Below are 24924 nucleotides of genomic sequence, written 5' to 3'. Positions count from 1 at the left end.
ATAAAAGAAGTTTGTTTCCAAAGAAGTTGACATTTGGCTGTTGTACAGAAATTTTCAGTTCAAAAGAGATAAAAAGATAAGTGGGGGTAAGAAATCAAACAAAATGCAACTACTCTACAACGAGCTACTGAAAACCATGGGTCCATTGTATCAAATTACTCAGGAAATATCCCTGGAAAACATCCAAAATTTTGACAGTGGAATTTGGATTCATCCTGTAACTTTTTTAACATGGTTATCACAACAGTCAGTTTCAACTTCTCACAACTTTCTACCTCAGAATATTTATGTTTGTCCTAAAGTGTGCACACAATCTTGTTGATTTTCATAACAACAGCAATAACAATAGCAACTAAAACTAAGTGGCATACAATACAGAATGTTCCAGTTCATTGAATCATAAGCTACTTCTCAGTGTTGTAGTGTTCTTTACTTTTGTTAAAGATATGGTAAAGAAAAGTGTTTTTTGATGAGAAGTATTTTCTCCCTTCTGTAGGGACAGCCATTGTGTATTAAACCAGAACCTAAAAATGACGGAGAGGCTTCATCCCGCCGTAGCCCTCAGTGGTTCACAACCCCACAACAGGCCACAGCAGTCCTCCCACCCCACTGTCGCCCCACACCGAACCCAGGGTTATTGTGCGGTTCAGACCCCAGTGGACTCCCCCTCCCTGGGAACGTCTCATACCAGATGAGAGTAACCTCAACTGTTTGTGTGGTAGTGTAATTACGGTGTTCACAAGGGACAGCCATACTCTAATCTGCGTCACTCAAAAGTGATTTTATGTAGTAAATTTCTGATCCCCTACAGTGATTCATAAATATATACATAATTCCTTTTTCCTAAGCAGATGACAAATGCGTGCTGTTTTGGATGTAGTCATCAGATTCAAAATAGCTACAATGAATTCTGCCACAGCTATATATGTTTTAAAGTACTTGTACTGTGACATTTAATTCTCTGTGGTCTTCTAGCAATGTTTTCGCCCAAGAACTGCTCTGAACTGCAGCCAAATACACTCAGAACACATCTCAATCATTGAAGTAACATTATCATAGCTGGAGGAGAGACGTATTGCAAGTACTCCCAAAAGTTATAAGCGACAACTGCTAATAATACCTAAAGTCTTACTCTCCCAATTGCTGTATCAGATGTTGAGCCATCATCTAGTGAAAAATTCTACACAGTTTTTCTTTTCTGTTTAGAATAACATATTATTTAGTTCACATTATACTGCATATGTTTATTTCCATAACTGGTGCCTGATTTATCAACACTACAAATCCTACAGCTTACTCATTTGCTGTACAGCTAATAATCTGAAAATATGAGACAACAATCCACGTGGGAAAAATATATCTAATATATATGTCTGCTTGTGTCTGTGTATGTGCGGTTGGATATGGGTGTGTGTGCGAGTGTATACCTGTCCTTTTTCCCCCTAAGGTAAGTCTTTCTGCTCCCGGGATTGGAATGACTCCTTATCCTCTCCCTTAAAGCCCACATCCTTTTGTCTTTTCCTCTCCTTCCCTCTTTCCTGCCCAAATTCTCCGCAACACAGCATGCCACCTTCCTCTCTGATGATTCCATCCACACCTCTGTCCACATTAAACCCACCAAGATTACCTGTGTTTCAACAGCTGCCATCCCTTCCACACCAAAAAATTCTTCCCGTACAGATTGGCCACCCTGGGAAAGAATATCTGCAGTGACACGAACTCCCTTGCTCTGTATGCTGAAGGTCTCTTGTAGGCCTTCACACACAGACAGTATCTCCCCAAACATAGTCCACCAACAGATCTCCCATTCCATATCCCCACATACCCTCAATCCTCCCAAAGGAGCACCCCCTCTGTCAAGCAATACCAACCTAGACTGGAACAACTGAACCATGTCCTTCATGAGGGATTTGACTATCGATTATACTGTCCTAAAATGAGGGACATCTTACCCAAGATCCTTCCCACCCATCCTAAAGTGGTGTTCATTGCCCACACAAACCCCGCATCATCATAGTCCATCCCTATGCCACTCCCAACCCCAAATCTTGGCCACAGGGATCATATCCCTGTGGAAGTCCCAAGTATAAGACCTGCCAAATCCACCCACCCAGCATTTCCTATTCCAGTCTTATCACAGGTTTATCCTACCCCACCAGAGGCTCAGCCATCTGTGAAAGCAACCATGTCATATACCAGCTTTATTGCAAACATTGCACAGCTTTTTATATTGGTGTGATTATCAGCCATCTGTCTACCATCTGGATCCTCCCCTCCACCACCTGGCCTCAACCGATGGTAATCTACTACGCCTACACTAGCCACCCAACTTCCCCCCCCCCCCCCCCCCCCCCCCCCCCGCTCCATGCCCGTCCTATCATCTCTTGCCTATTCAGTCCTCTCATCCTCATTGGGCAATGCTCTCTGCCAATGCACACACTGGTCTTTTCCCCTTCTCTGCTCCTCTCCTTCCATTTATCCATTCCCCCCACCCATCTCTCTCCCTCCCTACACCCTGCTGACACTGCACCTGACAGCCTCGTCCTGTCACCATCTAACCCCTATACACTCTGCCAGGTTGCGCTGACGACTTCTGTCACCCCCCCCCCCCCCCCCCGCCAACAATCTGTCCCTTGCTATCAGTTCCTCTTGCCACCCCACTCCAGATTGCTGCTTCAGTTAAACACGGCACAGTTGCATTCTGGCAAGATGCACCAAAGACAGGTGCCATGTGTGTGTGAGATGAGCTTTTTTGTGTGAATATGTGCATGTTTTCCTTTCTGAAGAAGGCTTTGGCCAGAAGCTCAAAGCGTAAAAGTTTTTTTGTCTGCAGCTCAATGTGTCACCTTTATGACGAGTAGCAATGGTTCCTATTCACAATATTGTTGATATTTCAAACTGGACTTTCCACCGTTTAATTCAAGCATACAGTTTTCTTTCAGCAGTGACTTACTAATTATTATACATGAAACTTGTATTCAGTAAAAACAGAATGTAATATATTTGAGCTCAATCATTACTTACCTATCCAGCATTCAAGACGGGCACATGGTTGTGTCTTTACTACGTCTGGTGGATCGACACCCACATTAAGGCAGAGCACAAGAGCCACACTCACAGTTTTCATCTGCAATCAATATTTTTGTCCATCAAAGTATGTATTTATTAACTGCCACAGCTCCACTTTGAAGAAAAGTATTGAAAGGCTCCTTAACCACTAACAAAATCTTTGCAAAAAGCATTTCAACTGCATTTTGAAAAAAGTAGTAGGTATTTAGTAAACAGACTTATAAGAAACGGTTCATCAAACCAAACATTGCCACTACGGAGGTGTTATGAATGCAAGTTACAAGTCAAAGTCAAAGTTGTCCCACTCTCAGGGAAAGGGTATAGAGGTGGAGATGCAGAAATCCTGCATAGCTGTTCTAAATTATGCCATAGTGGAGGTGGTTTATCATTGTCTTTCCACAACCTATTATGAAGTGTTGAGTGTGTCTGTGTTGTGTAGATAACTGTGATGAGTGCTTGTCTACCTGCTGTAGTTATGGATAAAAAGAAGGGAGAGGGTGAAACACGGTACCAGCACGTAGCCTGCTACTTTCCAATAACATCAAGAGGGGCGCCAAACTTCTATCCCCTAATTGGTAATGTTTTGAGCACTATGTGCAGGGCCCTCCAACCATTTCCAGATCTGGACAATCCAATGCATCAGTAGGACAGAATTTGGCACGATATCTCTCAGAAGGATGTCCAACAACTTATAAATCAATGCCAAGCTGAATAACTGCTTGCATAAGGGCCACAGGTGGATCACTGTGTTGCTGATTTGCTCAATTTGTGACGTTCTTTTTCTTAAATAAATCATACAAATTTTCTGCAATTGTAATCATTTGTTTGTCTGTATATGTAGATCACACTAATTTCTAGCGCATGCAAATAATTCCTTCATGGTGTGTCACTTTTTTGTCTAACAGTGTATTCATTTATGTTCTGGGTCAATTGCCACTCCCTGTGCCAAATATCAATCTTCTACAGTGTTCCTGCATTTTGCTACAATTTTATAGCATTATGACTTCTCTGCATACAACAGCATAGTTTGTGAAAAGACTCACAGAATGTACAATGTTCTCCACTACATCATTTTTATATATTGTGGAAAAAACTGATCCTTTGACACTCCTTTGGGATATGCCCAAAGTCACTTTTACGTCTGATGATTTCCCTCCGTTGAGAATGTCACGCTATGCTCTGTTTGTTAGACACTCTACAGTCCAATCACACAACTGGTCTGATATTTTGTACGCTTGAATTTAATTCATTAGACAGCAGTGTAGAACTGTGTTCAACAATGTCTTCTGGAAATCAAGCAACATGACATCAGCTTAAGTGCTGGCATCTATTGCTTTCTGGGTTTTGAAGATGAACAGAATGAGCAGGGTTTCACGTGATCATTCTTTTCAGAACCCTTGTTTATTCCTATAGAGGAGATTTTCATTCTCCAGAACAGCCATAATACTTGAGTGTAAAAAATGTTCCAAAATTCTTCAACAGACCGACATCAGAGATATAAACTTATAGTCTTGTGCATCTGTCTGATTACCCTCTTTGAAAACAGTAACAGCACACACTTTTATTCAGCCATTAAGAATGCTTTCCTCCCCAAGTGACCTGCAGTAAATCACTGCTGGGAAAGGAGCAAGTTGTGGCACTTACTCTATGCAGAATCGTATTGGTATCCCATCAAGTCTAGTGGCATTTCCTCTTTTGAGTGATTTCAATTATTTAGCTATCCCATGGTCACATTTCTGACGTTTGTCAACCTGAAATTCGTGCAACAATTAGAGAAGGAATTACAGTGGAATCTTCCTCAGCGAACTGTTTTCCCAAAAGACATTTAGTATTTTGGCCTTCGCTGTGCCATCCTCCATCTCAATGCCTTTATGATCACAGAGTGCCTAGACAGATGGCATCAATTCGTTTACCGATTTAACCTAAAACCAAGTCTTCTCAGGGTTTCCTGTCAAGTTGGTTTGGCTCTCCTTAGCTAATTTTGGCTTCATTCAGCTTTTGTTTGTCTGTGAGGCTTTGGCTACTTTTAAATTTGCAGTGAACTCTCGTTACTTTCGTAGCAGCTTTCTAACATAGCTGTTGAATAAAATTTTAATGTTGATCACCCAGGTAATCTGAAATCTGTTTATTGTCACTCTTGCTAAGCAGTAGGATCTTCCTACTTTTCTTTGTATCCTATTTACACTCGTATTCGCCGACACTGTAGCAGACTGATGACCACAGATTTCCTTTTCTAACCTAACTGATTCCAAAATTCAGGTCTGTTTGTCACCACCAGATTAAAGGTGTCCTTCATGAGTCGGCTCTTTATTAATTGCTGATGGTAATTTTTGGATAAAGCATTCAGAACAATTTCAGATGTTCCCTGTCCTTGTAGACTGCCCTAATCACTTTAATCTCTCAGTCTATACACAAAATATTCTCCAAGTTTCCCCTCAAATGTTCTATCACTATTGCTCCTGAGGCAGAAGATCTATGAAAGCATCCAATGACAACGTTTGATCCATCTTCAACCACTTATCTTTACCCAAATTATTGTCCATTTTGAATATGTATTAACCTCACTAGTATTATCATATTTTTTTCGGCTATAAACATGCCTCCACAGCTGGCATTCAACCTATTTTTCCAATATATATCCAATTGGAATTTAAAACTTCATTGTCATTAATATCTGGTTTCATTCCGCTTTCTGCTCCTAGTACTATGAGGGCACTGTTACTGACTATAGACCTTTCCATGTGTGTTCCTGCAGTTAACTAACACTACACCAACAAGCTTTCTCCAATCTGTGATGATGAACTTTACTTCTTCAGTTAATGGAGACAGTATTCTTCCCTTGGCTGAAATCAATACATCTTATCGGGTATGTGTAGGGTTTTTTTTATCCTATAAACCCAAATGTGCATGTCACATGTACTTCACTATCCTAGTTCTCGCTACCTCCCTATAAAGCATGCTTATCTCTTAAGGGGTTTCTAAAATTTTCCACCAAATAGTGGAGGTCTGCATCCAAGATCATCATAGAATTGTCTAACCTCTGATTTCAGTCTCCACTCAGCTCCAAACCAGAGGACTGTAATCGGTTCCGAAAACAATGTTGCAAAATGCTAGCTCTGCTTCCACCCCGTGAGCAAAGGCTAGCTGTCTTCACCCCATCAGCCAGCCACTTGTAGGAAGCGAGAATGGCTCCTGAACCTAGGCAGTACACATTATTCAAGCCACAATATGCAGCCAGGTGCATCCAGTGCACTCAACTGCTGCCGGCAGAGCCTCCTTCACATCTCAGACACAACCTCCGGCAAGCAAACAGAGTGAATACTGGCCTCCCTTCCAAGCATGCCCACTATTTCTGTAAGGGAAACCATCACCCACCTACCACTGCAGCTCCCAATGACAAGTATCCCCTCCCATTCTTGTTCACATCATTCAGGACGATCGGCCTCCATTCCAGGTGAGGCGTCCCATGCTGTCTCAGATGTATTTTCAGCAATGAGCAATACCTCAAACTTGTTTTTAAAAAGTAGGGGTAGCCGTCATGCTGGTACCCACTTTCGACTTCTGCCCAGAGATTTGCAACCCTACCAATGTTTGCCAATAGTCGCCAAATATGTGTTGACCAGATGCATCCTGTGAATCTGGGTGGTGTGGCATTAAGGACCCCAGGTGACACTACAGGCTCCAGAAGTTTCAATGCATTAATCTCAGGTACCCCATTGCCACTGCAGCCTAGGGCAGTAATCTGAAGCCTGTAGACCATGGTCGACAGAGCTTCCAGCTGTTTACAGACATGACTCAAATTCCCCAGCATCTGTCCACAACAGGTGGAGTCCCTATCCAATTTTAATCGATTTTCTTCAATACTGCAAGTAATCTAACACTAAGCCAAGATACTACAAATAATCTAACACAAATCCAAGGAATATCTGGGTGCAGTCTACATCGTGCTGCTACACTGCTTTTGGTTTTTACTACACTCCAAATTCAGCTCACACAACGAAGATGCACTAAATTTTTTGCAAAAACTTCTAAATAAATTAGTACTCACTAGTCAATGCAGAAAAATATGCAGATACAATTCCCTTATTCACAGAAGCATGTGAACACAAAAATTAAACAAAATCCTGTGTATAAAGCCATTTCATAAACATCTTTCTTTGTCCATTATCTAACAGCTCTGAAGATCCCTCCTTATAGCACATATAGCAGAATAAGAGCCCTGACATTTAAAGTGGGCGTGATGTGGCTGCTTCGTGGGCCAGCCACAACTGGTAATGTAACATGATTTTGTATATATTTGCCTCTGGTAATGCCTCGGTGCTACTGCAGCTCTACAAGCTAATATTGTTTTCAGTCACATAATTTTGCTGCCACCAACAACCTTTTGTGCTTCACGGTTGAAAGCTGGCAAGAGCACTGCCAGCTAACAGGGCTCTTCTTTCATTGTATGAATTATACTTGTACATACTGTCAAGCTACTGATTCCACATTTCTACATCAGCCCAGTTGTGCAGGAACATTGTTGACTTGCACACAGTTTATGGCTAAGCTAACAGGTTGCACTTCATTCTCACTATGTTTTAATTCACAACACTGGTCTCAGTTGGAGTCTGAAAGTAAACTACAAAATGATGAATGTTGTGTTTCAGTGACAGGTACACCATTCTTTTTCTTATTATCTCTACTTCCACCAACAGAAGTACTAAACATTTTTTGCTCTGAGAATCATTTGAAAAGTATGCTCACCAGAAGGTGCTACATTGGCTTGTTTTGGTTACTTATAGTCCTTTGTAACTCACAAAATAGTGTTTTGAGGTAAAACTAATAGTCCTTAAATGAAATTTTTACATTATGGGAAAGCACTATTCAAATCCTGTCACACAGCTCTACAAGGGCTCACTGCAAGCTCATTTTTGAAAAGTTGTGTACACTCACTGCACCCTCCCTACAAATATAGAAATGTGTGCTGATGACAACAGCTAAATCTGGAGACCTGCAAACAATAATAGTTACTGTAGTTGTAACACTCTGTAGCTGTGGGTCCCTCCCTGTAGAAACAGTAAGAACAATTTGTACTCAAAAATGTGTGAGCCACTTTGGTGTCATGCACTGCCAACATATATAGAGGTTGGTGAAGAAGACAGCTTTTAGAGAAGAGTCAAATACCTTTATTGTTGAGAAGTGTTTCCACATTGTAGATGATATGTTAGCTTGCAGAAATTCTAGGCCTTGTTTACTGTTGTGAACTTTTTACTGATATCTGATTTACCATATATGCTGTCGTGTCTTTGCACAAGAATGTTTCTGCTGTTGGTTCCCTGTTTTTTCTGTTTCAGATGCAGAGAAGGGGACCATTTGCAAGAAAAGTTGTGACGGGTATAATGTTGTGGGGGTTTGTGTGTTTAGTTCTTTTTTTTTCCAGAAATGTAATACAACGTGTCCATGTGTTTGTATAATTCAGGAGTGTTTCATGTTTAGAGATATCACTGATTATCCTTCACACACATGATGTAAGCTCCTTGAAGGCTAGGTACATACAGTTTTCTTTCCAAATCAAAAAAATGAGGGAGTTGGGTAAGGTGGTGATAATATACTGGACTCATATTCGGAAGAATCATGATTCATAGCCCATCTGGCCATCCTGACTTGGGTTTTCCATAGTTTTCCCAAGTTAATAAAGTGAACACTGGGATGGTTCCTTTGATAAGGCCATGCCCGACTTCCTGCCCTATCCTTGCCTAATACTATCTTATTGCGTGTATGTGTATGTATGTATTTATTATGTCTGTGGTGTAGCTGACATGTCCTATACTGTTGTGCCAAGTGATCAATGGATGAATAAATAAATAAAATAAATAAATGTAGATTTCTAATACATTTAATGAACTTTACAGAACTATGGCACAAAATTTTAATCAAAAGCCAATGAAATTCAAATAATGATTTTTTTTAAAAAAAGGAAAATCCACATTTGTGTACCAAGTGACGACAACTGACTTTATAAATTCAATCAGTAAAATTAAATCCTTCTACAATGCTAATGGTATCCCAAAAGAGGTCATTAAACTAAGTTCATGTAAAATACTCTCTTAGCTAACTGATATAACTGCCATTTGGTGCAGAAACATTTTCAACAAACTGAAAACAGTCAATAATACAGGCACTTCACAGCAAGGATAAACATAAGACACACCACTCTATAGATCAATCTCACTACTGCCTTGCTTTTCTAAGGCAACTGAATGACTAATCCATAAAAGATGTAACTTTCTGGACAAAAATAAAGTACTAGTTAATACTGGAAAATGGTTTCAAGGAAAGTACAGCTATTTAAACAGCTGACTTTGACTTCTTGAAGCACGTCTTGAATGCTACAGAGCAATATGAATTAAAGTATGAACTATTTCTAGATGTATCTAAAGCATTTGATCTTATCAATCATGATCTACAAATTTGAGAGTTATAAAAATGTAGTATCTGTGGAAATGCCTACATCTTACTTAAGTCTTGTATTTCTGGTAGGCAGCAGATGGTATAAACATGAAATGAAAATAAAACTTACTTTTCGGGAGAAGGGAAGTTAGCTACAGAGTACCTCAAGACCTGTGATGGGCTCTCTGTAATTCTTTGAGGATGATTTACAGCACCACTTGTCAATAGCAAAGCCAGGGTTGTTTGAAGATGATACTAGTATTTTTATTAATGGATACAAGATCGCTGATTTACAGCAGAAGGTCTTGGTGGCAACAGAAAAATTATAAAGATGGTTTAGTGATTGTTCTATGTGGTAAATAAGAAAAAAACTATATGGACAGGATTTAGAGGTGTAAGAGAAAAAACTGGAAGTAATACAACCCTAGAATTAGAGGCCGTAGCACTGAACAAATATCTTACATGGAGTTTACAAATTTGATTAGGTGGTCATTTATTAGGGGACATTTTTAACTATTGACCAATGGCTAAGTAAATACATTGTGTTTTAAGAATGCTATTTCTTACTATGGACATGTGCACCACCTACTGCAGTACTATGCAATATGATGGGAAAATGAAAGTTTTGCAAAACAATCACTCAAAATTTAAAAAAAGGAGCAAGATAAATAATGAAAGGGGTTACCAATAGGAAATACTGCAGGAACATTTCTAAATAATTTGATATTTTGACCTTCCCTTCCTAGTGTGTGTGTGTGTGTGTGTGTGTGTGTGTGTGTGTGTGTGTGTGTGTGTGTGTGTGGGCGCGCGCGCGCGCGTGCGTGCGTATGGAGATCAACCTGTGAGACTTAGTCTGTATGTGGAGCCACCTATAGTCTTCGCATAGGGAAAAAGTGTTTACTTCAGTGACTGACAGCGTGGCGCCCAGGACAGACATAGTCTCATTGACATTGTATACAGTAACAAATGCCCTGACAGGCCACTGCTTAGGTGTATCTGTCCACAAGCACACCTTAAAAGTTGTTGTACAACTTTAGTTAAGTATCACAGAACAATAAAGTGTTTTGTGTCACTAATTTGTTTGCACTGTCACAGATTCCTCCATCCACCTGGGAACACCAATACTAATTCAACATGGGTAGTCATACTACCCAAACAAATTGTGCATATCATGTAAACTTAAGAAAGAGTTGAAATAGATGCTAATATCTAACAGTTATTACAGCATTGATGAATACAAAATTTATTCACCACAAATAAAGTATGCCTCTTTTTGAAGAGTATGCATTCCTTCTCATAATACTGTGACATTCCATCATGAACTGCACATTGTTCATGATGTGTTTTAAATAATTTAAGGAGTACAGGTAACAAGCGCTGCATCCTCAATACACACACAAAGAAAACTGAGGACTCTGATTAAGTTTCAGATGAACCAATTTATGTAATATTCTAGTCCATTCTTACAACACACATACTTCACCCAGCACATGCTAATCCAGTCCTGTAACAAGCTCATCCTATCTTATCAAGGACAGGGGGTAACCTAAGTAAGCAGTTGTATCATTACTACCTCTGCAGTAATTTGTGCACAGCATTTTATATGGGCATGACCACTAATCAGCTGTCCACCTGAACAAATGGTGACTGCCAAACTGTGGCCAACAGCAGAGTTAACCACCCAGTAGCAAAACACACTGCTGGTCACAACAGGGTTGATTTCAATGGCTGCTCCATAAGTTGAGCCATCTGGATCTTTCCCCACAACACCAACTTATCTTAATTAAGTAGACTGGAGTTGTCCTTGCAACACATTCATCTTTTCCAATCTCTTCTGGTCTCAGTCTCCATTAGCCCCACCCTCACACACCTCCAATTCTGCCTTATGACCCTAACTTCACTCATCCCACACCCAAGAATTCTCTAAGGATCCATGCTTCCTCTGTTCCATCTCCCCCTCCCCACCCACTCCTCCACATCATCAAGCACTGCACACAACTTCCTCTGCCTGTAGCCAGAACTAGATTCAAACACCACACAAGTATTACTACAGAGATGCTTCGGGAACTCAAATGGGAATCTCTGAAAGGAAGGTGACATTCTTTTTCAGGAACACTATTGAGAAAATTTAAAGAACCGGTGTTTGAAGCTGACTAAAAATTGTTCTGTTGCCTCCAACACACATTGTGCACAAGGAACAAGAAGATAAGATACAAGAAATTGGGGCTCATACTGAGGCATATAGACAGTTGTTTTTCCCTTGTCTATTCATGAGTGGAACAGGAAAAGAAATTACTTGTGGTGGTACGGGTCACCCTCCGCCACATGCGGTTAAGGTGGATTGCGGAGTAGTGGTGTAGATGTGCCATATTCCTATCTTATGCATTTCCTGCCTTTCTCACCTCCCTTCCCCAATCACTGACTGTTTTCACCTCTTGGTATCCCTCTACAGCTTTTATCCTCAGCACTTCCCTCCACTACTAAATTGGTAATCTCTTGATGTCTCAGAATGTGTCCTACCAGGCTATCAACTGTCCCTTCTTCTAGTCACATTGTGTTGCAAACTTTGTTTCTCCCCAATTTTATTCAGTACCACATCATTAGTTACATGATCCACCCATCAATCTTCAGCATTCTTCTGTAGCACCACATTTCAAAAGCTTTTGCCTCTTCCTGTCTAAACTGTTTATTGTCCATGTTTCACTTCCACACATGGCTACACTATATATAAATACTTTCAGAAAGGACTTTCTGACACAAATTTATATTCAATGGAACACATTTCCCTTTTTCAGGAACACTTTTCTTGCCATTGTCAGTCTACATTTTATATCCTCTCTGCTTTGGCCATCAACAGTTATTTTTCTGCCCATACAGAAAAACTCATCCACTACTTTAAGTGTCTCATTTTCTAATCTAATTTCCTTAGCATCATCTGATTTAATTCAAATACATTCCACTATCCTTGCTTTGCTTTTGTTGATGTTCATCTTACATCCTCCTTTCAAGACTGTGTCCATTCCATACAACTGCTCTTCCATGACTTTTTCTGTCTGTGACAGAATTAAAACATCAACGGCAAACATCAAAGTTTTCATTTCTTCTCCTGAACTTTAATTCGTTCTCCAAATTTTCCTTTGGTTGCCACTACTTTTTGCTCAATGTCCAGATTGAATAACATCAAGGATAGGCTACAGCTCTGTCCCACTCCTTTCTCAAGCACTGCTTCCCTTTCATGCCCCTGAAATCTCATAACTGCCGTCTGATTTCTGTCCAAGATGTGTATACCCTTTCACTCCCTGTGTTTTATCCACAATGCCTTTAGAATTTCAAAGAGCGTATTCTAGTTTACATCATCAAAAGCTCTTTCCAAATCGAAAAGAGCTATAAATGTAGGTTTGCCGTTCCTTCACGTATTTTCTAAAATAAGTCACAGAGTCAGTATTGCCTTGTGTGTTCTTATATTTCTCCAAAATCTAAACTGATCTTCACCGAGGTGCACTTTTAACAGTTCTTCCATTCTTTTGTAAATAATTTGTGTAAGTATTTTGCAACCATCACATACTAAACTGATAGTTAGGGAATATTCACACTTGTCAGTACCTGTTTTTTTTTTAATTGGAATTGTTAATTGTTACATTCTTCTTGCATACCAGGTATGATGGTTTTGTTATGGCTGTCTCTCCCAAGGATATCAGTAGTTCCGAGGGAATGTCATCTATTTTCGGGTCCTTTATAACTTTGCTCTTCCAGTGCTCTGTCGAATTCTTCTCGCAGTATCACATCTCCTGTCTTATCTTCATCTATGTCCTCTTCCCTTTTCCCTTTCTATAACATTTCCTTCAAGTTCACTCTTATAGTCCTTTTGTATACTCCTTCCACCTTTCAGCTTCCCCATTCTTGCTTAGTACTGGTTCTCCATCTGAGCTCTTGACATTCATACAGCTGCTTTTATTTTCTCCAAATGTCTTTTCAGTTTTCCTATTGGTGGAATCTATCTTTCTCCCAATTATATATGCTTTTATATCCTTACATTTGTCCTCTAGCCATTCCTGCTTAGTTTTTTGTATTTCCTGTCAATCTCATTTCCAATATGCCTTATCTTTCTATTTGATCCTCTGCTGCCTTCATTATATCATCAATCAAAGCCACCCATTCATCATCTACTGTATTGCTTTCTCCGGTTTCAGTCAATCATGGCCTAATGCTCCCTTTGTAACTCTCAACAATCTCTGGTTCTTTCAACTTAACCAGAACCCATCTCCTTAATTTTTGACCTCTTTGCAATTTCTTCAGTTTTAATCTACAGTTTGTACCCAATAAATTATGATCAGAGTCCACATCTGCCCCCAGAAATAGAATGTCTGTTGTACCATTACAAAATCAATCTGAAACCTTTCAGTGTCTCCAAGTTTCTTCCACATATACAATGTTCTTTCATAACTCTTTAACAATGATTAAACTATACTATACACAAAATTTTACCAGATGGCTTCCTCTTTCATTCCTTTCCCCAAGTCCATATTCACCTACTATTTTTTCCTTTTCTTCCATTTCCTACAACTGAATTTCAGTCCACATCACAATTCCTCTCCCTTACCTATCTGAATGATTTCTTTTATATCATTATAATATATTTTTTTAAATCTCTTCATCATCTGCAGAACTAGTTGACATATAAACTCATACTATTGTTTTAGGCATAGACTTCGTGTGTATCTTGGCTACAATAAAGCTTTCACTACGCTGTACATAGTAGTTTACCAGCATTCCTACTTTCTTCTTCATTATTGCTTTTTAATTAATTTTTAATGCCCTACTGGGAAAGGAAAGGAAGTAGGGAGACATAATTGGAAAATGGGTTCCACATAAATAAACTAATAGAAATGGACAAAGACTTGCTGAAATTTGCAGAACACATGGGCTCATCTCTAGATCTACATATTTTAAAAGAAAACCAAGCAAACTTATGACATGGAAACATCCTGACTGGAGAAGAGGAGAGTGACATCTGAACAATGTCTACATGGAAAAATTCTTTCATGAAGAAATTCAAAATGTTTTAAAATGTTAAAGTACTCAGAGGAACAGATCATTATTAGGTCAAAATCAAAATCAGATTCACCGCACTAAAGAAAAAAAGACAGAACATTTGGAGACAAAAGAAAGTAATACCCAGATACAGTAATGAAAAATGACAAATATCAGCAAAACACTCAAAATACAACAGTAAGCAATAATCTTGAGGAACTAATACCAATTTTAAAACAGCATGCTGAAGAATTGGCCACAGTAAATCAACTAAAAGACATGCATAGTGGACTACAGAATGTGATGAAATTCATGATGAAAGACATCAAGCTCCGACAACATTTCAAACTCACAAAAATAAATAAATAAATAAATAAAAATAAATTGCAACTAACCTCAAAAACATCAGAAAAAACTTCTCTCAAATTATCAGAAAAACAAAGTGGCAATATCAAAAGGCTATACTGAGCTCCACTGAAAAAAACTTCTACAAAACCAATTCCAGAGAATATTTCAAAGCAACTAATAAATAATTGTGTTATTTCAACCCTCCCACATTACCGCTGATAAATAAAGATGGAAGAATAGAGCATAACAACAAGTAAAACACAAAAAAATGGCAGCAGTACTCAACAAGCTCTTGAACTGTGATGAACTTGAAAAGCTTATAACAGTAGACACAAGCACCCCTCTAAAAACCAAACCAGAAAAATATGAAGCCACCTACAGTACAAGAAATAGAAACTGGACTTAAAGAAATGAGAAACTACAAAGCATGTGGGGAAAATCAAGTGTTTGCAGAAATGTAGAAGTATGCTGGTAAAACAACTCAGACATCTTTACATATTATTTTACAAATTATTTGGGCAACAGAAAAATTCTCTGAAGAATGGATCACAGCTATAATTACCCACTTTATAAGAAAGGAGACAAAAGTATCAGACAACTATACAGGAAACTCACTCCTGAACTGCACCTACAAGATTTTTTCAAGATTTTACACAATAGGATCAAAGAACAACTGGATAAGGAACTGGGGGAATACCAAGGAGGCTTCAGACCTTGGAGAAGCTGTCCGGAACAAATAATTACTCTGAAATTAATCATGGCTTATTATCGCAAATGAAACAAGCCTCTCTCAATTACATTTACAGATTTTAAGAACGCATATGATTGTGTCCACATTCATTCATTCATTCATTAATCCTTGTTCCACAGATCATGAATACAACAATTCATAATGATGTGGAAAGTCTCACTTTAACATAAGTTTTCTTTACACAAAATAACTAATTAAATTATTTTTTTCTTTTCTTTTTTTTCCAGTTACTACTTCATATCTAAGATGTCATCTATTGAGTAGAAGGAGCTGTCATTCAGAAATTCTTTTAATTTGCTTTTAAATGCTGGTTGGCTGTCTGTCAGACTTTTAATAGTATTTGGCAAATGACCAAAGATTTTTGTGGCAGCATAATTCACCCCTTTCTGTGCCAAAGTGAGATTTAATCCAGAATAGTGAAGATCATCCTTTCTCCTAGTGTTGTAGCTATGCACTTCGCTGTTATTTTTGAATTTTGATGAGTTATTAATGACAAATTTCATAAGTGAATATATGTACTGCAAAGGTACTGTGAATATCCCGAGTTGCTTAAACAAATGTGTGCAAGGTGATATTGGGTGGTCTCCAGCTATTATTCTGATTACACACTTTTGTTCAATGAATACTTTCTCTCCTAATGATGTATTGCCCCAAAATATGATGCCATATGAAAGCAATGAATGAAAATAGGCAGAGTAGATTAATTTACTGATATGTTTATCAGACCCTCACTGTTAAAAAATTTGAGACATTTCAGACTCCAACAAAATTAATGAAACTGATAGAGCTTACCTTAACAAATACGAATTCAAAAAATAAGTTCAGAGGGAAACTTTCTTAATCATTCTTGATAGAAACTGGTTTAAGGCAGAGATATGGCCTGTCACCACTTCTTTTTAGTTGTGCCCTTGAATACATAATGAGGGAATGGTACAAGAACAATCTGAAGAACATTAAAACTGGAACACAAAAAGGTGCCATAAAGTTGAACTGTTTAGGATTTGCTGATGACCTCACTCTTCTCACCAACAACATTGAAGAAACCAAATAACAAATACAATCATTGCAGGAAATAGCCTAGAGCATTGGCCTTAAAATTTCTTTTGAAAAAACAGAAATAATGCAAACGGCACTGCCACTGGCAAAAAAAAATTAGGATTGGAGAACATGACATAAAAAGTGTTGAAAAGTTTAAATACTTAATAAGCAATAACAACACACAACCCAAATGATAAACCATCATGTTAGAGTAGAATAAACAAATTGATTAAAATGCATCATGTTGCCAAGAACATGTAACAAAAAATGCATTTCAATAGCCACAAAACTGAAACACTACAAAATAGTGACACAGCCACAAATAACATATGCTGGCAAAACTATATTTACAACAACCAAAACTGTACCAATACATAGATTACTAAAAATAGAAAGAACGATCGTCAAAACATGCATAAATAAAAATAAAAAATACCAAAAAGACGGAGTTTGGAGAAAAGCTTAAAAAGAAAGAGTTTATAAAGAAATAGCACCAGTAACAAGTACAATGAAAAAGAAACAGATCTCTTCCCTAGGACATCTGACAAGGACAACAGAGAATAGAATTATCAGGAGAACAATTGAGGAGTTACGGAATAGTAAGACCGGCATTAGACAGATCGCAGAGATCAAGGAGGACATGATCAAATTACAGATTACGATGGAGGTTTTGAAAGGCAAGACAGACGCACTCAAGGTAATTCAGGAGAAACATATCACACTACCAATAAAAATTACCAAATACAGAATGGGAAGGGTGGCTTCAGATGAGGGAAGGAAGGGAATGATCTGAAAGAATGAAAAAGTAATGGCTCAACAAAAAAACAGAAGAACCTAGTTCATAATATTGACCAAAGTGGTCCAATGTGGCCCATAAAATAAATAAATAAATACTAACTGTTCTCTGGCACATGCGGCTGTGGCTCAGGCTAATTAAATGGGAAATAAATAGAAGAGAAAGCACATATAACCAATACATATTAGAATCGGTTATATGTCCTCATATACTCCCCCCCCCCCCCAAATCTCTGTCCATCACCTTCCCCCCTTTCTCTGTCCATCTTCTACTCCCCCTCATTATCTCCATCACCTCCTGCCCCCTCTCTCTATCTATCACCTCCTCCCCCCACCTATACAGCCATTTCCTCCATCTCCTCTTGCCCCCCCCCCCCCTCTGCCTATCTCTTATTTTCTGCATTCTATGACCATTTCCTTCCACCCTATAATGCAACATTGCATCAAAATGTTGAAGCAGTGAAGAACTTATATATATGTTCTTCATCATCAACTGCTTTGAAATTTTGAGAGAATGTTACGCTAGATACACATATCCTGTAGCTTCAAAGAAACTGGTATAGGCATGTCTATTCAAATACAGACATATGTAAACAGACAGGATACGGCACTGTGGTCAGCAATGCCTATATAAGACAACAAGTGTCTGGCACAGTTGTCAGATCAGTTACTGCTGCTACAATGCCAGGTTATCAAGATTTAAGTGAGTTTGAACGTGGTGTTCTAGTCAGTGCATGAGTGATGGGACACAGCATCTCTGAGGTAGCGATGAAGTGGGGATTTTTCCGTACGACTATTACACAAGTGTACCGTGAATATAAGGAATCCGGTAAAACATCAACTCTCCGACATCGCTGTGGCCAGAAAAAGATCCTGCAAAAACAGGACCAACAACGACTGAAGAGAATCATTCAACATGATAGAAGTGCAACACTTCTGCAAATTGCTGGCCATCAACAAATGGCAGTGTACGAACCATTCAATGAAACAACATCGATATGGACTTTCGGAGCCAAAGGCACACTCTTGTACCCTTGATGACTGCACAGCACAAAGCCTCGCATGAGCCCCCTCAATACCGACAATGGACTGTTGATGACTGGAAAAATGTTGCCTGGTTGGACGAGTCTTGAGTATCGAGCAGATGCACGTGTACAGATATGGAGACAACCTCATGAATCCATGGGCTTGCATGTCAGCTGGGGACTGTTCAAGCTGGAGGCTCCATAATAGTGTGGGGCATGTGCAGTTGGAGAGATATGGACCCCTGATACATCCAGATATGGTTCTGACAGCTGACACGTACGTAAGCATCCTGTCTGATTACCTGCACCCACTCATGTCCATTGTGGATTCCAACAGACTTGGGGCAATTCCAGCAGGGCAATGCGACACCCCACACGTCCAGAATTGCTGCAGAGTAGCTCCAGGAACACTGTTCTGAGTTTAAACACTTCCACTGGCCACCAAACTCCCCAGACATTATCATTATTGAGCATATCTGGGATGCCTTACAATGTGATGTTCAGAAGAGATCTCCACCCCCTCGTACTCATGAATTTATGGTCAGCCCTGGGTATCAGTTCCCTCCGGCACTACTTCACACATTAGTCAAGTCCATGCCTCATTGTGTTGCGGCACCTCTGCATGCTCGCTTGGGACCAACATGATATTAGGCAGGTGTACCAGATGCTCTGGCTCTTCCGTGTATGTTTATATATATACATCTATGCTCTGCAATCCACCACGAGATGCATGGCAGAGAGTATGTCCCATTGTAACACTCATTATTCACATATGGTGCATGAGGAAATGACTGAATGTCTCTGTGTGTGCAATAATTTTTCTAACCTTATTCTCACTATCCTTATGTGAGTGATACTTAGGGGGTTGTAGTATATTCCTAGTCATCATTTAAAGCCATTTCTTGAAACTTTGTTAACAGACTTTCTTGGGATAGTCTATGTCTATCTTCTAGAGTCTTCCAGTTCAGTTCCTTCTGGATCTCCGTGACACTCACAGGGATCAAACAAGCCTGTGACCATTTGTGTTGCCCTTCTCTGTATACGTTCAACATCCTCTGGTAAGTCCTATTTGGTACATATCCCGAACATATATGGTGTTATGTTGTTAACAAAAATCTCAAGTTCATTTTTTTTCAAAATGTTAAATCTCAGGAAGTTCTTCACCAATTACTTTCAAATTTTGACACAATGTTCATTTGAATACGCACACAGTTTTATGTATCTGCTGGAGTGTCATACAGCACATAAATATACAAATTACATTTTTAGTCAGCATATGGCACTCAATCAGGTATATAAAAACACATGTATATTCAAAATCAATGTTGTGACAAAATTTCACAGAAACTGGTGAAGAACTGTTAAGAGATTTACATTCTGAACAAATAAACATTTACATTTTTACTGGTATAGATTAGACCTACTCCCACATTACTCCTATTTTATTTTATATTTATGACCCTGAACAACTGACCAGAATTTATATTCATCCTAGCACCAAACTTCACTAATCCCCATTATATTTAACTTCAACCTATTTATTTCCCTTTTTAAATTTTCTAACCAACTTGTCCGATTAAGGAATCTAACATCCCACACTATGACCTGTAGAGTGTGAGTTTTGGTTTTCCTGATGACGATATCCTCCTGAGCAGTACCTGGCTGGAGATCTGAATGGGGGTCTGCTGCATCTACAGTGGGCTATCTATATCATTCAGGTATACAAGCCACTGCACCACAGCAAGCTCCACAGTCCATGGGGGAGAGGGAATAATGAATATAAAATGACAATTTTAAAAAGTAGGGTGTTCACTAGATGAACCAACAAAAAGAAGTTTATTTCTGAACCACCTGCATAATGAAAAAGAATTTAAACAGCCAGAAAAAATAATATTTGTGAGCCCTTGGATAATCATCTTAGGGAAGCTGAAGAAGTATTTTGATTGGAGTATCAACTTGTATTGTGCTGAAATTTGAAATGTGGTAACATCCAAAGCAACATCATTAACAGACATTTTGTAGGGGCTTGCTCGTTACTATAACTTATACGTTATGAGTATTTTTTGTTATTAAAGTGCAAACTTCCCTCCAATGGAGTTGTAGCTCCTAAATGCTTTGTACTGAAACAAGAAAATAAACTATGACTTAAGACTGTGTAGCAACAGTAAAAATACTCCAAACCTACAAATAGTAACAGTGAGAAGCCTTCACAATTTTTGGTCTAAAGGAAGACAGAACCAACCAGAAAGACAAAATACGAAGGTATCAAAATCAAGAATAGGGAAAGAAAGTGGCTGGAGCATTTGATAAGAATGGATTGTGTAACAAAAGATGCCCTACAAGAATCTGTGAATGATCACAAGATAAAATAGTGAGGACAACAGCTAATACACTACATGAAAAAAGAACTCCATGTTGCAAAACAAAAAGGATGGTGCAGAAGAGTACAATATGAAAGATGAATGACATTATTATTATTATTTATTCAGCCATATGAGACTTAATGTAAAGGAGCAAGTACACAATGTAATTCGATAGGGAATAAATTATTTTGATTTTTTTGCAGAGATTCAGTTCAACATGTTTTAAACTGAGACACATAGCAAAATATTTCACCATACAAATAGTTTCGGGATTTTCAGTCCATAGCAGCTTAAAGAAAAGAATTTTGGAATAAAATTATCAGTCATTTAAAAGAAATTATTATACCACATAAAGGGGCTATCTAAATCATGTTAAATACCTACACTAGTGACACTGCAAAGTTCTGTTTAAAAAGTTATTTATACTTACAATAGTGAAAAACAATTACTTGATTCCATAACATACACTTATTAATCATCTGATTAGGGTGCAAGAGAAACACACACAATTAGTAATACAATTCAATTATATACATTTTTTGGGAACAAGATGCAGCAGTATTGTAGAATTAATATTTTTTCTGACACTGAACAGCTCTATTTACATCATAAAGTCAATGATCAACACCTTTCCTGTGCATATACAAATGTACACTGATGATTAGAATTTAACCTGGAGATCCACAAATTAACAGAAACAATACAAACTGTGGGTCTCCACAGGTAGGGCAAGTAAGGACACATCATACTCAAAGACATGTTAACCACATTGTTGACACACTTCATAATGCACTGCCAGCATACATCAAAGAGTTGGAAGAGGAAAGGGGTTTTAGAACAATTTCAAAAATTGTTACTCGAGATGATTTTATGTGAATATTTTGGCTCTAACTTGTGACACAGCTGAGTATTTTTTTTTTTAAATTGATAACAGTGTACTGTATATCATGTGGATGTCTTTATACAGGAACATATCTGCATATGTATCAACTCAAACAAATGAGACTGACATAAGAAGAGTAATAAAGTGCTTTGTACGAAGTAGTGAAGGCAGTTCAATGATTATGTTCGAAAGTGTAGAGTACAATAGTTTTCATGTCCCACTAATGTAATTGTTGAGGCCTCTTGCGCAAAATGTGAGCTATCTGAAACATCTAGACGTATGTGGCATTACTTCTTGTTTCTTTTACAAATAGAACACAGAGAAATGGCACAAACTTATGACATTATTGTGGAGTCAGATTCATTCTACTGTCCACACTTTGAGGTTCCTAAGTTACTAAAACGAATGCCAAGAAGTTTCCATTAAAAATCATGACCAATGTTCTGTTCAATCCTTGTCCAATCTGACAGTTTCATGCTTTTTTTGTGTAAATCTATGTATGTGTAAATACGACTGTAATGTATTTGGCATACCCTTTAGTATTTCATTAAGTGGTCGAAAAAGTTATTAAAAGAAAATTTACTAGCCATTTATATGTAATCATTTCTTTCTCTTACTTCACTTCATAATTACTATTCTAGCATAGTTTCAGAGTATGGTGATTTTGAGATGTTCTCAGGTGCTCAGCCACATACCAACATCCAGATTTTCAAATTTGGACAAAACTAATGGAATGAATATCCAAAGGCAAAGCACTCATCCAAAATGAATAAATTCTGTTTCAATGATAGCCACTTAAATCTCCAGTGTGTCTGTTGCACATTCAGTTTCCACTATGAGAAAAAAATTTATCACTGTTCGTTGTTTGGTCACATGGTTCAAATGATGCTTTAGCTTTCTATTTGCATCATTTTGTGTCCCTGTTATTCCACATATCATCATTGTGATAAACATCCTATAGACATCTGATGTTAGATATTTTGTATCATTCTTACAGCATTAAATTTAACTTGTATCTCTAATGATTTCATGATCTGAACTGAGCTCGTAACTTAACACAGCCCTATCAGCAGAGCATTAGTCACAGCAGCCTTCGGTATCACAGATGACTCAAGGCAGACACCAAGAGCCCTTGGCAAGCTTGTGTGTACTATCTTCACAAGAAAGAAAATAGTCAAATTAGTCTTTAACATGGTGACACATTGTCCTAAGCATCCCATTTACGTTAATAATTAATGGTTGCTCAAAATGCCATGATGACATTATTTCCTCGAAGCCAGCATTCTGAACTCCCCTCATATGAGGAGACCATAAGAGATTAGACTTTGAAGGATGTTGACCAACCACGACCATTTTTTCCCAATATAGCTCCTTATTTTTAATCACGATGTATTTAATTTTTATATCAGTAACTCGCAAATCAAGAAATACAAATAAACAAGTTAAACTTTCATACTTTCTTGCCGACAAACACTTTATTAGATTCGTGTCATAATTGCAGAAACACAAAATGTGTGTCAGCTTATTAGATACCACTAACGGCAGCAATTCTAGCAGTGTCAGTTGTAAAGCTGAGGCGTTATACATCAATATGATAACATTATACGAATTCCACTTACCCTTTCTTTCATTCTCCATGTTTGAGTTATTTCGCTCCCTCCTTCAATTGACTCTATGTGACGCTTTTTAACAAATGCTAACGGTAAGGCCCAATCTATTGCGTAGTCCTCTTCTTCTGTGGTGTGATTATGGATGGCAATCATTTTTCTAACAATAATTTTTTATTTAATAACGCAACTAATAATTTATTGTGTTATGTTGATACCACCGTAAACGCGCAGAGTTCACAGGTGATCGCTACTAGCCTGTGGCATGACAAACACTTGGCCCGCGAAGCCATCTGAATTTATAGACAAATACAAGACGTTTGTTTCTATTGCCAAAGCAAACAGCTGATCGAACGGTCAAAGATGTCAACAATGGTTGTCACAGAAGTCACACTACCCCCGCATGTGAAAGATTCTCCCTTTAAAGATGTTACTATATACTGCATAGATCGCGCTTGTCCCTCTCTCTGCTGTGTTAAGGCTTGAAAGTTAAAACCACAGTCTCGACACTTTTCCTCGATTTTTTTTTTGCCTACAGCGCCAACAGCGCGCTAAACGGCCAGTAAATAAAACTGTTGAGTTCAGCGCTATCGTGAAAACAAAACGTAGTTGTTTACATTGGTTTGTACAGTGGTTTTAACAAACGGGAGCCTCTATAGCGCAATAAATTGCAGCAACAATTTTAGGTTTCCTAAGGATCCTGAGAAGTATATACCATTGTGGAAACACTTTGACATTCTTTGTCACGTGAGTTTAGCGCGATCGTATCGCTGACGTATTAGAGCATAATCTTTGCCGCTGTTGGCATAGTGACTTAGAGTTGTTTATGTTTATCGTTGGTTTTTCGAGTGTTAAAGTAATAAAAGTTATTCTGAACAACTGCGTATTATTCTATAGCTCGGGCATACTAGAAAGACCCCACAGTGGTGACCCCGTGAAGAAGACGCAACAGCACACACACCAAGTCGGAATAATGATTACACCGACAACAGTAGCGGAAAACAGTTTCGAGGAGGAACAAAGTACGTCACCTGCCGCAAGCTCTTCCACAGGAGAACATAGAAGTACGCCTATAGGCAAGGAGATGTCAAACTCCCTGCTTTCTGGACAATGAGGCCACAGCTGTGGTCCACACAGACGTAATGTGTATTTCAACAATGCAACGTGATACTGATAAGTTCAACATTCTTGTTTCACGTCTAGACTTGGAAGTGATAGAAGAAGTGGAAGATACCTTGTGACAACGCAGTTACGCAGCGTTAAAAGAGGCTCTAATACAACGCTACACTTTACCGACAGAACTATGTCTTCAAAACCTCTTCACTGAACAATATGTGGAACACAAGCTTCCGTCGCAAGTCCTCAGGTCATTACGTACATTGGCGGGCCCAGATTTGCTGCCAGAACAATCTTTACGCGTACTGTGGCTACATAAACTGCCAGCCAACATCCGAGCCATCATCGCGGCACAAACAGATGTACCGTTAACGACATTAGCAAAGAAAGCAGACACCGTGGCAAATAATTTAAGAGAATCTTGTGCTTGTGCAACGGTCAATACAAACCACAATAGAAGCATGGG

At 38.6% G+C, this 24924-nt stretch overlaps 1 protein-coding gene across 1 annotated transcript in view; it reads right to left on the bottom strand.

Moving 5' to 3' along the window:
* Positions 1-23679, bottom strand: part of LOC126162875 (regulatory-associated protein of mTOR) — a 307137-nt gene extending 283458 nt beyond the window's left edge. Inside the window, exons 1-2 of the mRNA XM_049919663.1 lie at positions 23355-23679; positions 3025-3127 (exon numbers count right to left, since the gene is read on the bottom strand). Coding sequence (XP_049775620.1) covers positions 3025-3127; positions 23355-23498 — 247 coding nt within the window. The 5' untranslated portion in view covers positions 23499-23679. The remainder of the gene's footprint in view (positions 1-3024; positions 3128-23354) is intronic.
* Between the last annotated feature and the right edge of the window lie 1245 nt (positions 23680-24924).

The sequence above is a fragment of the Schistocerca cancellata genome, chromosome 2, assembly GCF_023864275.1.
Source record: "Schistocerca cancellata isolate TAMUIC-IGC-003103 chromosome 2, iqSchCanc2.1, whole genome shotgun sequence".
In the NCBI taxonomy this organism is placed as follows: Eukaryota; Metazoa; Arthropoda; class Insecta; order Orthoptera; family Acrididae; genus Schistocerca; species Schistocerca cancellata.
Note: the sequence above shows the minus strand (reverse complement) of the source record. Positions and strands in the feature narration are given on the sequence as shown.